At 37.4% G+C, this 18,265-nt stretch overlaps 1 protein-coding gene across 1 annotated transcript; it reads left to right on the top strand.

Annotated features, from left to right (window-relative positions):
• Positions 1-537: 537 nt before the first annotated feature.
• LOC117418749 (fibulin-5-like) lies at positions 538-18,172 on the top strand. Its single transcript, XM_058991513.1, has 11 exons — positions 538-915; positions 2,907-2,961; positions 3,858-3,906; positions 5,225-5,512; positions 10,354-10,476; positions 12,108-12,224; positions 12,355-12,474; positions 13,219-13,341; positions 14,459-14,585; positions 15,247-15,445; positions 17,271-18,172. Exons 2-11 carry the CDS (start codon positions 2,908-2,910, stop codon positions 17,430-17,432), a joined length of 1,362 nt encoding a protein of 453 aa, XP_058847496.1. The 5' UTR covers positions 538-915; position 2,907; the 3' UTR covers positions 17,433-18,172.
• Positions 18,173-18,265: the final 93 nt, after the last annotated feature.

The raw sequence follows: 18,265 nt of genomic DNA, 5'->3' as shown, positions 1-18,265 counted from the left end.
AAAATGTTATCCATGTTCTAGGAATGACAGGGAGGGAGATTTTTTGCCCATTAACCTCACCCAGACCCCTTGTTTTCTTAATGTCTTGTCTTAATACAGGGTAATTATAAATACAGTGCAATTACAAACTTTTTCAATGTTTTTCACTTTGTAATTATAGGTAGGTTGTTGCATTGTAACTACATAACTATATGTGTAATATCTGTATAATTACAGTGTAGTTGGAGACACTTAATAAAGTGTTCCTGGTATGTGTTCTTCATTTTATCCCAAAACATCTACTGTGTCTCGGTAGAAAATGGATATCATTCTGGGGTAGAACTGCTGTTGTGAGACAGAATAGGCTGCTAACAGCCAATATTGGGTGCTATTTCCATGTTCATTCCACGGTATAGCAGTGTCCTTCCCAAAGAACTTTCCATTAAATACTGTGTTTTGGTGTGTGTGTCACTTTCTAGTCCTTCAACTTGTCCTCCAAGCATTCCTAAAAAATGCAAGGGCAGCTTTCCCAGGGAATTGTTGTGGGATTGTTGATGTGATTCAAACCAGCTGTTGCCAAATGCTATAGGGCCCCCATTTGCATTATTAAACAGCCTTTTGGAAAATGGAAGTGTTCATTTTAAGCATTCCTTGTCCAATCGGTCTATCGCTCGGATGACAGGCAGGAGCTAAATAAAACCAGGTGCTCATTTTGCTTTGCAGCCCAGCGTCTGAGGGAAGTTCAGAGTGGTGCAGTTAGTGAGTGCCTGGTCCTGGGTTATTAGTACTGTAGTACAGAGTAGACACACCACCACCTAAGGAATTGCAGACTGGCTGAAAGTGTGTTTGTTTCAAGAGGAAAAATATTAGGGGGATAAGAAATACTTTGGGACTTGCTGTGAAGACTCTGGAAGACACAAACGTCAAGACAATAAGGTAAATGAACAAATATTCATTGAATGCATTTTTCAATAGTTCTCCAAACGTGGGATTTAAAAGAGATTTGTCATTATGTAACTGCTGTTTTGTTACAGTATTATGGTGCAAGTTGTCCTTTATGAAAAACAAGTCCTGTTGTCTGATAGAAACTAACAGCCATAGTATTAAACACTCAATAGTGCTGAATTTAGAAATACTAAAATAAATCTAATACATTCAATGACAAACATTGGAAGACATTGATACAGACTTTTAGTATTTATACAAACTAAAGCTGTTGTGCCTCTTTCATCGCATAGTATGTGCTGGCACATAGGTTGCAATTTGTGTCGTACTTCATGGAATTATACAGCAATAGTTTTGCTTACTAATAATTAATGATATCAGACTAAGTGTTAGACTAAAATGCAGTTAACACAATTTTTGTCTAAAGGTCATGTCTGTGTAGCAGGTCATGTGACTGTTTCCCTAATAAATGCTGCCCAGGAAGTTCATTTATTGAGAGCTGGCAGGATATATGGCTCACTCATCAGTGAAAATGAAGTATGGAAAAACTACATAATGGCAAAAGGGCTTTTGAGCGTGTTGAGAGATACTGTAAGAAAACTGCTTTGAAAGCAAGCATTGGTGATTATCACTTTAAATATAAAACAATGCGTGTTGTGTGATGTGCTTGTATTTTTGACACATATTAAATAGATATTTTGCTTTAGATCATTGTGTCCCTTGCTTACTAACTATTCCATAAATAACTTGCTTCTGAAAAGATTCCTCAAGGCTGATTGTAAGGCAGTGAGGTGGGGTAGCATGCTAATGTTGCATAGGTTTCAGTGCACGATGCTTTTCTTAAAGGACTGCGTGCACAGCACAGTGTTCATATACTTCTCCACAGTCAGCTGTGAGAAACCTTTATTATTAGATGGTGGCTGTAATTGTTCTTATTGCCATCCTCATAACTATTGAGTGACAAGTGTCATAACAAGTGTCATAATATTTTTGTATTTGCTTCCTAAACTAAATAAACCCATTTCTTAAAACCAGATTTGAAAACAGTTATAGGAAGGATATGGGTGATTGCTATCTGTTTTTTGTTACTCAATACCCCCAGTGAAACTGTGCCTCACGGTTCTGCTTCTATTCTGCAACACAAACTTCTTTGCTACCAAATATATTCCAGTGTTCTCCATAAGGATTCTAAATGATATTAAGGTTCCAAATGTGTTTGCTGCCTAATCTTCACTGTGACACTATAGGCCAAAACATGTTATTTAGATTACTGGACTAAATTACAGAATATTAGTACTATGTATTCAAAGGAAATATGTGCCTGAAGTTGGTCCCAGTTTGGAAGCTGTTTTTATTGACCAGCTGGTAAAAGTTATCTCCATCTACACGTTTCCTGCTCCAATAAAACTTGCTTCTTAAATACATAATTCACAGGTTCCTTGTTTTTTTGGTGTTTATTGTTTTTTTATTCACAGAGAGGGGATAGCACAAGCAATGGCGGTGTGAGCTTTAGCACAATCCCCTCTGTGACCATACACCTCAAGCCTATCCTGGAGGGGACACCCTCTTTTTTTAAATATCCATTTCAGAGTGTTCAGTTATGTTATGCCTGTTTTTCTCCCTCTTTAACAATGTCCAATTACATTCCCTCACTGAAGCGACTCCCCACAATAGCTCAGCAGAAATGAAGGTCAGTAAGCGTCCTTCAATCTGAATGCCAAGCCACTTCATGCCCAGGAGCTGGCCAGCAACAACTGGCGAAACAGTCGCTGACGATTTTTCTGCCCCAATCAACGTTAGGGAGCATGTGCACCCATATGCATAAGTTACTGTAACAACAAAAGCATACAAGATACAAATATGGCAATAATGGATATGACTCTTCAATCAATTTGACCCAAACCATAGGGAGGGCACTTAAAGCACTAGAAAGTGTAGCAGAGGGACAAGACATCATTGAATTATTTTTCTTCTCTTTGCAGAATGCTTTCAGCACTGCTGTTAATTCTGCTGCACGTCCACTTAGGAAGCACTCAGGTAAACACTGACAAATTTCAATTTGTTTTCAGTGACTGAAAACGTTTTACTGTGTCTGTTGTGCGGAGTTCAACTGATACACGTAAAACTGCAGTGGTGAACTGGTACAAAGTAACTGCCGTTTGAAATCTGTAATTAACTACTATTATAGTGCAGTTAAAACACAGTCTGTGTACAACTCACTGCTTGGGCCATACCAGCTGTTTCTATTTGAGGTAGTGTATACTGGAGAACGATTTTTTAAAATGTTATTTTTGTTTCATTGTCTGACAACACAGGTTGAGATGGTGGAAAATAAATGACACTTGTATATTTAAAAATGTGATATTGAGTTTTGAGTTTGAAACAGTAATGATTTTGAGGGGCATTAAGAATGTTATAAAGGAACATTAAGCTGTATTATAAATACAGGTAGCTATTATCTAACATCAGGTACAGATCTGAGACACATTTGAAATCAAAGAACGGGTAATCAATTAATTTGAACTATTTTTTTGAGAGTAGGAATTTCAAGCTTAAACATATTCACAAAAGGGTTATATTAGTCCTTTTGTTGTGAACAGTTTACTTTAGTACATTCGGTATTGCTTACTTGCTGCACTGTTTCATCAATGTAAAGTTTAATTGCACAATTCCATTTACCTTTTCACTGTGTGAGTTGGTTTGGTTTGTGTCAAAGTTTACAGATATTTGTAAATGAGGTGGCAGGACTAATTAAGAGTGATGTTAGGTTTAAACAAGCTTTATTTGACATGTTGAACATAGGTGTTTATCATTTAAAAAAAATATATATATATACATAAAGCAATAATGAGTTAAACCCTTCAGATCAGCAACTAAAATTCAGCTAACAGAACTCCTGAAATCTCTTACAAGTTTCATTTGTGGATTTACAGCCGTGCTCTCAAGGGTTCCATGCTGAGCGACAGACAGGACAGTGCATAGGTAAGGATATTTGTCTGCACCTGTCTTCACTATTTACTGAAAACTGTCATTGTAGAGGAAATATAAAATGCATACATGTTTAAAGTGATTGTAGCAAATGAGACATTTCCAAAATTCACACCTGTTTTGCATTCCATTTGTTTCATAGGTCACACATGGACCGATTTGAAACATTTGTTGTATTTCATTTTGAAAACATGATTGGTGCTGCATCAGGTTAAAGAAAGCTTTCGGCATCCTTGCATTACTCTCATCTGTTACACCCGCACTTCCTAGGTCATTTTGCCTCGGCTTTGTGTTCGTGGGCAGCACTTATTACTCGCTGATGGAATGTCGGTCAATAAGAGAAGAAACTGGTTGGTTAATGACAGGGAACAAGCTGGTGAAGGGGTGGGGACAATGTCTCCCTTCAAGTCGGTGATAAATGAGAAATGCACAAATGTGTTTTCAAAAATCAAGGTAGATAATATAAATTGTAGCTATAATCAGAGTGTTTCAGAAGACACAATTTGGGAACACTGTTCCTTTTCACATAGATAGTTGGAACACAGTAGGCGGTGAAGAAGGTTTGCATGTGCTGCCTGGAAGGGATATGTAGAGGAATTGAATAGCGCAGCTTATGTATCTAATATTAAAACATTACACAGTTATTTGTACAATATACTTGTTTCTTACCATTGCAACCTCCTGCAGTCTTTTTATCCATGTGGTTTTATTAAAAAAAAAATTGTTTTGATATTTTTGAAAGAATTCATTACTCTGGGAAATGCCTGTAGTGGTGTGGCCGTTTGTTACTCAAGCAATATTTTTGCCGTCTGTGGACCAATTTTTTATGGCCCCATATGATTATTTCTCTTTTTCATTCATAATCCATTTTCATTTTAAATATAAATATAGAAATATTTAGAATTCCATTTCATAGAGTGCCTTTCAGGCAAGCACCTTTAAGTGCTAAACCAATTAAATAAAGATAGGGGTCCCCAGTGGTTCACCTCGTGAAAACACTGACGAGTACAAGGTGAGTCATGCAAGCCTGGCTTGAATCCTGTTCCTGCCGACTTCCCAATTTTGTCTGAGGGCCCAACGGGAGCTCTGCATTGGCCTTTGTGCTCCCAGGGACCTCTTCTGATCTGCTAGCCCGATAAGTCCAGAGGGAGACTTTCAAGGTTGGGACTCGCCTCCAGGGTTAAGTATGGTTCTGCTGGGGAAAAACCAAAAAACAGGAAATTGAGCTCTGTTTTTTTATCTCTCAGTGGTATTCAGTACTGTACGAAATAAGAAATATTACTTCTGGAATGCTAACTGCCTCTCTTTTTAGATATTGATGAGTGTCGGTTGTTCCCAAACACCTGCAGAGGGGATATGAGGTGTATCAATCAGAACGGAGGGTACCTGTGTGTTCCACGGACATTCGGGGGGGGTACGACCTATGCAAGGCCGAACTCCCCATCCTTTCCTGGCTTGACCTATCCAGATTCCTCAGTGCCCCTCTCAAATCCCTTCCCTCCTGCCCCTGTCCCTGTTCCAGCACCTAACTTCCCCACACCAGGAAGATCGATCCTCTGTCGGTTTGGGTACGTCATGAGTGAAGACAACCAGTGTGTCGGTAAGTTCCAAGTATTATCTGGTAAACTGCGCTGTGATTCTCCAGCACCTGAGAAGCATTTGTATTGCCACTTAAAAACAAAATTGGCTGTGTTGTTTGTAGCATTATGACCAGTGTGTGGCATAACCAAATATAAGTGGTGACAAACTGAGACCAATGTGAGCTTTGTAAACATGTGTGGTGATAGTCTTAATTGAAGAGGCAAGGTGATGGTGCAGTGGGCTCATTAATTTACCTTTTCTGTTTTCTGGTTACAAGCGAAATGCGTTTAGGGGATCCCGAGTGGCGCATCCAGTAAAGGCACTCCACATGGAGTGCAGAATGTGCCCTATAGCCTGGACGTCGCCGGTTTGAGTCCAGGCTATTTCATTGCCGACCGTGGATGGGAGTTCCCAGGGGGCGGCGCACAGTTGGCCGAACACCACTGGGGGGAGGAGGGTTTAGGTCGGCCAGGATGTCCTCGGCTCACTGCACACCAGCGAACCCGTATTCTGGCCGGGCGCCTGCGGGCTTGCCTGTAAGATGCCCAGAGCTGTGTTGTCCTCCAACGCTGTAGCTCTGAGGTGGCTGCATGGTGAGTCTGCAGTGTGTAAAGAAGCAGACGGCTGATGGCACACGCTTTGGTGGACAGCGCGTGTTCGTCTTCGCCGCTCCAAAGTCAGCGCAGGGGTGGTAGCGGTGAGCCAAGCTTAAGTAATAATTGGTTATTCTAAATTGGGAGAAAATAATAATAAAAAAAAAATTGGCAACTACTAAATTAAAAAAAAAACAAGAAGTGAAATGCGTTTGATGCACTCAACAAAACCCCCAATGCAGAAAACTGCTATTCAGCACAATCATGAGTCTCTGAGTGGGAGAAGCCCAAAGACTTAAGACTTAAGCTTAAACAACAACACAGTTATAATGTACTGCCTTATTTGTGTTAAATGTATGGAAACTACAAGTAAACTGTAAGATGACGTAAGAAGCATGTCACAGTTCAGTTCCCCTATAAGCGAGGTGTGGAGTTGACTGAGGAAAGATCCATGTTTACTATGCAGTCTCACTATGCTTTTGTTCCAATAGCTGTTCCAGCCCTACTAGAAAGTCTGTTAAATGCAGCAGTTTTCTGAATGCCACTTGAGTTGTGGCTTTTCTTGGCTTCTCGGTTGTGTTTCTTTGGTCTCACTCTCCTACACTTCTTCATGGTCCAATTTAATTTCAAAACAGTCACATCAGCCAAAGCACACACCGTATTGGTTCTGTTTTAATCAGCCATGTCTGGCTTTTTGTGTGACATGTTGGGTCCAGGTGGTAGATATAGGTGGCAGTTGTTTTCCTTCTTTCTCATGGGTATTATGTTATGACAGGTCTGGAAAAAAGAACTATCCATTACTACAAATGTATTAAATCAATATTTTTAATAAGTAATATTCAATGGCAAAAGGCAGCATCAAGTACAATACAAATGAAAACAAAGTATTCTTAAATATATAGTAGAACCAAACTATAAGAAACTCATACGTGTTACGTTTTTCTACTTGACTGGAAAAGTTTAATGAAAAAAAAGATCAAAGCAGTATGTATGTATTATTATTATTATTTAGCAGACGCCTTTATCCAAGACGACTTACAGAGACTAGGGCGTGTGAACTATGCATCAGCTGCAGAGTCACTTACAATTACATCTCACCCGAGAGACGGAGCACAAGGAGGGCAAGTGACTTGCTCATTTGAACCGGGGACCTCCTGGTTACAAGCCCATTTCTTTAACCACTGGACCACACAGCCTCCTATGTAACAGTAAATAATTCCAGAATTAAATACTAAACAACTTGGGAATAGGAACCATTATCAGTTGTATCTAAAGAGCTTGAAGAACCTACGGTTTATATATATTAGATAAAGATTACTGATATTAGCAGAGGTAGTATTAACAAGAGCTTTACAAATAGAGCAAATAGATATAACATTTAATATATACAAGAACAAACACATAAATAACATTTAACGGACAGGTAAATAGTTTCAAATAGTTTCCTCCTTTTGCTTTTAGCTTCAATTAATTATATATTAGGCAGAGGAGATAAAACACATATGCACATATATAAAATCATTCAATGAATAATGCCAGTTATAAATGCTATTGCATTTAGAAATTCAAATTGACCAATCTGTCAAAAATACAATTATCCACAACTACCAATATAACTCAATCTGCACCAATATAAAAGGCAAAGACAAAGGCCCTCAATATTTATCACTAAAGTCTATATAAACGCTATAGCATGTGTTTAAAACTGCCACATGCAGTGCATTGCCTAACATTTTCCAAAGCACCAACAAGCAACTGATTTAGTAAACTGATTACATTTTAACCTGCCCATTTTAACCTCTAGAAAAACAAAGACATAGAGCTAAAACCTAATAGAATAAACTGTTCAGATTGGGGCAATTAAGTGAAGGAGAATCATGCAGGCCGCATGGTAGGTTCAGACACAGTAGTTTTTAAAGTTGGCTGCTGTAGTTGATGTACTGAGCAGTTTAATACCTGAATTTATGCCTGGCTCAATCTTCTTTTTAGTCTCTCAGGAACTCCCAGCAGCTGTGGCTTCCCTTGCATAATACATTTTGGTGAGAGCTGTTTCCCCTAAACTGCCACCCAACTTTGAAAACGCTTAACACTGAATTTAAAAGGAAACTAATTGCTGGGCCTAGTTTTTGCAGGGTTGCTCTTTTTACTGGGATGATTATTTTCAAAAGAGTCCACACTCTTCTCTGGGAGGAGGAATTGGATCATCTCGGGGGAATTTGGACGGATCCAAAGCCAGGAATAAAAGCTGTCAAGCTTACCCAGCCCCCCATGGCAGCTGACTAAATATTAAAGACATTTGTGCACCTGTATGGCTTTGTGAACAGTTCACTATACCCATATAACGAATGCTTAAAGATGAATTTTCATGGACCTATGATAGTATTTGTAACTCTTATTGGTTTTACTTAGGGATTTTACTGTCTTGTTTGCATGACTTGGCTGCATGCTTCATACATTGTAATATACCTTATATAGCTGATGAGCGGGATGATGTTCTTGAATTAAATGAGTGACACATTGTTGCTGACTGTAAATACATTTCAGCATTACCGTTTTCTGCTTAAAGGCAAGGGGAAAAGTAAACAAAATATACAGACAGGGACAAATATCAAATACTGATGCTTCGAGTTTATTGATATGACAGTGATTTTACTAGGAAAAAAGGATAGATGACAGCATAAAACCCTGAGGGCAAAGTCATTTTTGAGTTACCCTTGAAGAATTGTGCTTTCTTATTATCCCACATAATTTATGGTTTACTCATGATAATTGATTGAATTATTATGATTATTATTTTTAGGGTCATACTGAATTATATTGGGACATCACAGCAGCAAGCTGGCCATAAAATATGAAAAAGAAATATGATTTGGAACACCCACACACCTACTGTAGTATAAACATTTATAAGGTGGTTGATGAAGCTTCCATGAAAACCTGATAAATGTTTCTATTTTATTCAACATAAATATCACTAGTAAATGTCTTTAAACCCTTAACTATCGTCATTGTCAATTATCCAGCTTGTAATGCTCCCTGCTTCGATTATTAATGCTTAAATAGTGCTCAGTTTGCGGTTTACAGCTTAGTAAAGCTACTAACAGTATGTCATATTGTTATCCTGGGAATCGAGGCATATAATAAAATACAAACTTGGGGTGGCCCAAAACATTCCTGTTTAATCTGGTGCCATTAAAGAAATACAAATGTTTTCACACAATCAACACCATCAGCTGTAATTGCAGCATGGAATACTTCGCCACGATAAGCTAGTAAAGCACCTATATAAGGAAGCAGTCAGAACTCCCCCTCCAGTTTGTAGTACACATGCAGCAGATGTGGGAAAAGTCACAAGCCAGATTCGGTGATGTCGAAAGCCTTAACTGCAAACAGGTGCGCAGTGTGTTGGAGTTGGACTGGCTCCAAGGTTGGCTGTCCCTACTCTTGGAAACTGTTGTAAAGCAGTCTAGCTTACCATTAAGACTTTGGCTTGGGACCATGCCTTTATCAAGCATCATCACTCATTGAGCTCCATGTTTATCTAAAGCAATTATGTTATTATTTTCAGTAGTATGAAAGAAGTGAGTTCATCTTATAAAAATTCACATGCCTAATGGAATGCATTTGGTAATGTCCAAAAAAGGAAACCTTCAGACTGCATATTCAGTATATAAAATGGGCTTTCACTGTATACTGTAAATGTTCATCACAGGTTATGGAGTGAATTTCAGCGATGTGGAATACCATTGGGTTGTCCACAGAGGGAATTTGTACCTTGTACTACAAAACAAGAGAAATGGAGAGCCATATTTAAAATCATGTACTCCAATGATCCTTTATTTTATTTTTTTTAAATATTTCAAAATTAGAAACCGCTTGATATATTACTTGTCTATGTTTGCGTCTAGTTTTCTAAAATTAAGACATGTTTTCTCCTTTCAAAGAATAGGATTTAGTAAAGAACAGAGTGAATGCTTTGAAAATATAACCCATTCGGGCTCATTTTATTTATTAAATAAACCACAAAGAAAATATCTAGACATTTTTAGAAGATTTTTTTTTTTTTAATTAGAATGTTGCTGGATTCATTGTCCATATCAAGAGTCTGTCAATTTTGAATCATTATCATTCACCATAATACCATTGATTCACAGAATGAGATTCTTTTCAAGGAATCATTTATTTTGATTCCATTAAGTCATGAATAACACTGAGCGGATCTTGTCTTTGTTGTGTGTTTAACATGTGTATCCTCACACTGCTGCAGATATCGATGAATGTGCCACCGATGCCCACCAGTGCAACCCCACCCAGATCTGCATCAACACGGACGGAGGATACACCTGCTCCTGCACAGATGGCTACTGGCTTGTTGAAGGACAATGCCTGGGTAAGAGCTTCACTGAGTGGGAAGAAATGAAGAGGGTAGCCCTGAAGCACAATGGTTTTCTTCACAATGGCTCAGCCTCCATCACTGATTTAAACCAGAGCCCAGATATTCTCAATAAACACACAGAGGCTCAAGTATTATACTGTAGTAATGCCAGAATATGACACTGTTTCTGTATTTGAATCCAAAAGCCAGACAGACCTGAAACATCACATATGCTGTTTGTATAACTATTCACAGTGTTTTAACTCTTAATTTATTTAAATGATTTTTTTATAGAATAAATCGTTCATGCTTTTAAAGAAAACAAGTCTAAAACAATGTAATGAATATCAAACTTTATTAAATTAATCCAAAGAGTTTTGTGAAAATGCTTTTGTGAATACCCATATTATATATATATATATATATATATATATATATATATATATATATATATATATATATATATATATATATATATATATACTACTGCTGTCCAAAGTATTTCTTTAGCAGCTAGATGTTTGGTATGTTTAATAAAGTTATAGCATATGTATCCTTTGTCTCTGAGCAATCTCTGTAATGAGGCCAGCATGAAACGGACCAGTAGGGTGTGGGGGTGTGCATCAGCAATTGTCTCCATATTTTCCATGGCAAAGTAAACTTAGTTTCAGAAGGGAAGAAATTACTGGTGCACACATCTAGTGCATCCCTAGAGGTCAGTTTTATACTGGCTACCCTGACGTTTAAAATATGTTGTTAATGAAACCTGCCAAATATCCATGAGGGCAGAAACAGCAATAAACAATGATTAAAACACTTCACGGTATAACAAACACATACACAATGAAATCGTATGCCAGTTCAGAGCACCCCTCCAGGTTCAGGATTGGACACCCCTGGTTTAAAGTAACTGAACCCATCCCAATTTTCCAGGCATAATAAGATTGAGTATCAGAAGAAAGTGTTTTGTCTTACTTCAGTTTGTGTAAGCAGGGAGTGCTTATGACGCACTCGCTGTATCCTTCTGAACACGTATGTTTGCACATTGCTACAGACTGATATTTCACCACCCTCTTTAACAACTACCCTTGTGAAATGTTGAATAGCCTTTCACAAGGGCCTTTAAAGCCCAACAGAATACTGGCTTCAATTAGCTCGTAATGAAAAAAAGACAGACGCTTCAGAGGGCAGGAAAAAAAAGATTGTTGGAAGATGTAACTGAGAGAATTGAAAACAGTTCCACCCAAATTATATAATGCTAGCAATGGACAAGACTAATATTATGCCAGCAATGGACAGACCACCACTTCTTACACCCAACATTTCTTCAAAAGCAGTGTTGTAACCTATCTATGCTTTAGTTCTCACAAACTTGGGGTGTCAAGCTGATCAATTCCTATGGTAGAACACTCTCCAGACACCTGTACCCATCCTGCATTTATGAAAAAGTGTCCTGAAGACATTCTAGGAATCTACCACGTCAACGATTAACCCAGTTGTTGAGTAAATGTTCTCAAGTAAATTTAGCATGTTTAATATACTGTATTACACACCATTGCATATGTTTTAACCAGTTGCTCCCTTACTTTACATTCAGTTTTCAAATACAGATTTTGACTGCCAGTCTTGCTCTTGTTCTTTTTCAGATATAGATGAGTGCAGGTATGGATACTGCCAGCAGCTGTGTGCCAATGTTCCAGGATCCTACTCTTGTACCTGCAATCCAGGCTTCATCCTCAATTCTGACAGCAGATCGTGCCAAGGTAACTTTGAAGGACGTTAACTTTTAGACATTTTTTGTGAATTTAACAGTGAGGTGAAGTAGAATCGTCCAAACACTACTTGTGTATATCGCCTTATTATCAGTATTGATAAAACAGTCTTTCCACACAGATGTGGATGAATGTGATGGAGAAAACCCCTGCGGCCACAACTGTTTCAACACCTACGGCTCCTTCCTGTGCCGCTGTGATACTGGCTTTGAACTGGGAGCTGATGGCATTACCTGTGAGGGTGAGTATGGAGTATTCATTCCCACCTCACAGAAATGCTTAAAGAGTCCTCCTAACTTTGTATGGTGTTTGCAGTCATTCTGCGATGATTGGTTCTGCTTGCCTAAACTGCACAAGATTACATCTTGATGCGACACAGCTATCTCAAACTTATTTGTATCAGTTAGTTTGTATCGGATTAAGATTAGCTATGCTGTTTAATTATTCTGATTTGACCTACATGTTAAAATATATACAGGGATGGAAATAAGACTCCCTTTTGCACAACAATTTGATCCATTGCTGGTTTAATTAGATAACCTGAGCGTGTTACCTATAGTGGCTAATCAAGTATTAAAACCTGGAATGGGTGAAACTGCTGTGCGTGTACCTTTTATTATATGTACAGTTACACAAATTGTAAGGAAGAGCTACTTTTAAACACAACACTTTGTTGTGGAGTAGTGGTTAGGGCTCTGGACTCTTGACTGGAGGGTTGTGGGTTCAATCCCCAGTGGGGGACACTGCTGTTGTACCCTTGAGCAAGGTACTTTACCTAGATTGCTCCAGTAAAAACCCAACTGTATAAATGGGTAATTGTATGTAAAAATAATGTGATATCTGTATAATGTGAAATAATGTATAATGTGATATCTTGTAACAATTGTAAGTCGCCCTGGATAAGGGCGTCTGCTAAGAAATAAATAATAATAATAATAATAACATCTCGGTCCCTAAATTCCTTTCCCCTGTGCCTTGCTTCCAGATATGGATGAGTGTGGTTTCTCAGATTTCCTTTGTCAGCATAAGTGTGTGAACCAGCCAGGCTCATATTACTGTATCTGCCCTCAGGGGTATTCAATCTTTGAGGATGGCAGGGAGTGTCAAGGTAGGGGAAATCTATATTATAAATATATGTCTGTTGATGTATGTTTGTTTTATTTATGTACTGGTAAGTTTGTTTAAACGATGCTTCCCATGACCTGCCTGTAATATTAAGAAGACGATATGATAGACCCTCAGATATGTACTTCAATTGTCTTTTTAACTGCACTGGTAGTACTGTCATTGTAAATGCATGAGTAATATAGCATGTCATGGCTTTAAACTGTATTTGAATTGGATGCTACTGTATGCAGCATTCCTAACACCTTTATAAAGGCTTCACTGTATAATACTTCATAATCACTTCTAAACCAACATGCTTATAATCCAGGGATCGTAATGGAACACGAAACAAGTGATGTGATTGATCAAGCAAGGTTCCAGCTGTCCGTATATTGGATGGATACAGACAGTTGGAGCCTTGTCACATATTCTAAATCACAGAATAATATAAAGTAAAAAAAAATATATGAATACTTATATGCATGTTATGTCAAATGTGAATGTACACATAGTTGTACACTATTAAGTCTTTATGAAGGTGTTATGAATGCTACCTGCCGTAAAAACCAGTGTATAAGTCGCACTGGTGTATAAGTTGCCCCCACCCCCCTTTTTTTGAGACATCAGGAAAAAACCTATAGGTGACACTGGTGTATAAGTCGCTCCCCCCTTTTTAGGACCCCCTAAAAATACCTAGAAAATAGACTTATACAAAGTTTTGTTTTTTTTTACAGTAGTTTCCAATTCAAATGAAATGTTACTGTTTTTTTTTTGTGTGTTTTCTTTTTTTTTTTTTTTTAGAAATGCCAGAGCCTTTTCATAAAGCTTTAAGTCGTGAGATGCAATTCAATTGATATTAACAACAGCACTGTTAACATTATTAAAATGGGGCAGTTTGTGCACAAATGTTATAACAGAAATGGATTTAAATAGTTCATGAGGTAAAGTTTTGTGAATAGCATTCCATATGTCAACTAATTTAACTAATAGGGCCATATTCAGTAAACAAAATAGCACTGTAAGCCTAAAAAATATATCATGTTCAAATTTTGTATCTATTTACATTCAAATAATACATTAATAACCTGACCATACTTGTTGTGTGTTTGATTTTTAAGATATCAATGAATGTGAGACGGGTAACAACAACTGTACATCAGCACAAGTATGTTTCAATTTCCAGGCAGGATATAAATGCTTAGACCCTGTCAATTGTGAAGAGCCTTACATCGAACTCAGTGAAAAGTAAGTGTTACCATCGGTTATGGCATTGCAGACTTCAGTGTCACCTTATTTACTGTATAGAAGTGTCTCTACATCATATTTACTGTATAGAAGTGTCTCTACATCTACAGTAGCATTATCATTCTATTTTATACAGTTGTAGCCTTTTTATGCATTTATTTTACTTTTGCCCATATCACTTTTCTGTATCTCTTAATAGTAGTTTTATAATAGACAAGAAGTACAATCCTTTTTCATTGAAGACTGATTAATCTTGACCCACCCCAGCAACCATAGACACCTTATCTTGAGTGTTCATTTAACTCCATTTGTTGAGACGATGGGCTGGCCAGCGCTAGATATCGGGTTTGCAACCCTGTTTTTTTTCTGTGCTTCTGGTTGCTGACCCCCAATACATTAGTAAACCAAAAAGAGATAACCTCTTGCGACCCTGTGTACATTATAGTGTACACTGTTATTCATTGGATATTACTGTTTCTTCAAAATTAGGAGTTGATTTATTTGGGTCTCAATTATCAAAAATTCAAAGGGGGGATGAAATTCAATGAACTTTTTCTTTTGGGTCACAAGAGGTTTTAAAAAAAACTCTTGTGATGCACAACAGAAGAGCAAGATGACGACTGCTGCCAGTTTTACCACAACGATATTCCTTTCATTTCAGCCGCTGCATGTGCCCTGCAGACAACATTGGCTGCAGGGAAAAGCCTTTCACAATCCTATACAAGTACATGGACATGGCCGGTGGGGGGCGCAGTGTACCCACCGATGTGTTTCAAATGCAGGCGACCACTCGCTATCCTGGAGCTTACTACATCTTCCAGATCAAATCAGGCAACGAGGGCAGAGAGTTCTACATGAGGGTAAGAACCTAATGGTAGCTTGGTCCTGCTAATTGAGGCAATTATTCTCTTTTCCCTGCACATATTGCTTATAGATATAATACAAAACACACATATATATACAGCGCTCCCCCTTTGCAAAGCATCCCATTATACTGCAGAACAAGTTATAAGGCGGCATGGTTGTGGCTTACATTTGCCCCATATGCTGTTACACTATCACTTGTGTTTTTGTTATAAGGCGGGACACAAACAGCCTGGTCTAGTGACTATGGCTCTTGACAACAGCATTATAAAATGGCAGCAATGTATTATAAAGTTTCTAGGTTTTGTGTTTGTTTTTTAGGAATGGGACACTTTATGGTTTATAAATGTTTAGATTGCCTTAAAGAGTAAGTAACAGGGTTCTCAAAAAAAAATATTGCATTACACGTCCCCACATGTTGCTACAACTGTTCAAATAACGTACCTGGAATTCTTCTTTTCATTGTTAACATCCTGACAACTTTTTACACTTAGAACTTTAAAGTCTGTTTCAAAGCTCTTTTCAAAATGTCCATTCTAGTACACTGATAGTGTAAGGATTATTGCCCACATTGTCAAAGAGGTAACACAGGAATAACTATCCATGATTTAGATCAAGGTTTCCCAATCCTGGTCCTGGGGACCCCCTGTGTCTGCTGGTTTTCATTCCAACTGAGTTCTCAATTACTTAATTAAACCCTTAATTGAACTGATAATTTGTTTAATTATACCTTTTTTTTTACTTGTTTTCAGCTCTTAAACAGTTGCAGATTTCAAGTTAGCTATAACATTTTATAAGTAACTTGAACTCTGCAACTGTTTAATGTCTAAAAACAATTAAAAAGGTCTAATTAAGCAACCTTGATTTAGAGGACAGATCTAAAACCCAAGTCCACTAGAACGGACATTTTGAAAACAGTGAAAGAGAAATGACAGGTACGTTATTTAAACAGCTGTAGCAACACGTGGGGACGTGTAACACTATTTTTAGGAACCCCGCTACTTACTGTTTAAGAAGTCTAAAAATGTAAATTATTGTTATAAAATGATAAACTAACAGTTTATAAAGGTTACTTTTAAGTGTGTGTGAGTGTATATATATATATATATATATATATATATATATATATATATATATATATATATATATATATATATATTTATAATAATTGATTATATATATATATATATATATATATATATATATATATATATATATATATATATATATATATATATATATATATATATATATATATATATATATATAATATTACTATAAATACATTAAGTAATTTGCAATCAAATATGTGTCTAACTCTGATACCTGCATCTTCTGCTTAATAATAAAAATCTCTGGCTGATAGATAAATTATAATGTATGTCCCATTATTTATCTACATAAACAAACCTATTTGTAATACTGATGTAACACCAACAGATAGTGCTACACTATATAGTTACTTATTGTGCATGGAGCCTTCAAAAGATTTTCTTTAGTTTTAGTTGCCACCCATAGACATGTATTACATAGGCTATATCTGCCAGAGTGTCTTTACACTGTACTGTATGTCGGTAAGTTAGTGCCATCTGGTGATCGACTATGCATTGAGTTTCCTTTTGTATTGCTGAGTTCTCTAGGTGGCACTTTACAAAACAACACTTTGGCTGCTCTAGACTATGTCATAGATGTCTGTGGCTGGCAACTGGAATGCGTTTCTGCAGTACTTTGTGAGAATGGTCCCCTGTGGATAAAGTCTGGACTGCTTTATACCTCTGTGGTGTTAACTCATTTTGTTTCTTCTTTCTGTTCAAACAACAGCAAACCGGGCCCATCAGCGCCACCCTGGTTCTTACAAGACCGATCAAAGGACCGCAGGAGGTCGTGCTGGACCTAGAGATGGTCACTGTCAACAGTGTCGTTAACTTCAGGGGCAGCTCTGTCATCAGGCTGACAATATTCGTCTCTGAACACTCCTTCTGATCCCCTGGCCCTTCAGACACATCGAGGGCACTTTCCCTTTTCCACTATGCAGCTTGTCTTGTTTTAATGGATCTGTTGCTGCAGGCATTTGTAATCCAAATTACAAACTGAGAATCCAGTGCTTTCTAGAATGGAGCAGGGTTGAACCATTCCAGAGTGGTGTCAAAATATATTACAAACGCATCTATTACACAATTGTTTCACTTATTGTATGCTATGGTAAAAATCTTTCAAACTCACCAGTGCAATTTAAATAGTAAAACAATCACAGGGTTATAGATTTACTGCATTATTTCAGTGAGTTTAACCATACGCATGTAAGGCATTTCAGCATAATGTTTTGTATTTGTAGTTCATAAAGTAAAGGAATTGGCCTATAAACAATGTTAAAGGGGATTCCTCTCCTTAATAAAATTGTTTATTAGACAGAATTGGAAAGAATTTTTATCATCCACGGGCATGCTATAAATAGTGACCAAAAAAAAAACCTAAGCTTAACACTTTTTTTCCGCCATGGACATATTATAAAATAAACCTGATGGATATAATGTTATTACTTCTCAGTACAGAATACGGCTGCTGCCAAAAATATAATACCTCCTAATCACTAAAACATATGAGTACTATTGAATTTTGGCAGTAACTTATGAAGAGATATACTGTGTTTTTTTTTATTATTATTCCAGCTTTCATGTATATATTTCCTTTGTTTCAATGAGAAAACCTGGGGGGGGGGGGGGGGGGCACAACAGATACATTCCCCTTGTAGGTGTTATTGCTAACCTTTTATTTTATTTTGGCCGCCACCTTTTGGACACAAATTGTAGTTACGG

This window comes from Acipenser ruthenus, chromosome 18, assembly GCF_902713425.1.
Source record: "Acipenser ruthenus chromosome 18, fAciRut3.2 maternal haplotype, whole genome shotgun sequence".
NCBI lineage: Eukaryota > Metazoa > Chordata > Actinopteri > Acipenseriformes > Acipenseridae > Acipenser > Acipenser ruthenus.
This window is presented reverse-complemented; position numbering and strand designations above follow the sequence as displayed.

Bases quoted from the DNA above. Each gene is read 5' to 3' on its own strand.
- LOC117418749 (XM_058991513.1), top strand. From the start codon at position 2,908: ATGCTTTCAGCACTGCTGTTAATTCTGCTGCACGTCCACTTAGGAAGC. The intron at 2,962-3,857 runs GTAAACACTGAC...GTGGATTTACAG, and splicing joins TCCACTTAGGAAGCACTCAG to CCGTGCTCTCAAGGGTTCCA. The intron at 10,477-12,107 runs GTAAGAGCTTCA...GTTCTTTTTCAG, and splicing joins TGTTGAAGGACAATGCCTGG to ATATAGATGAGTGCAGGTAT.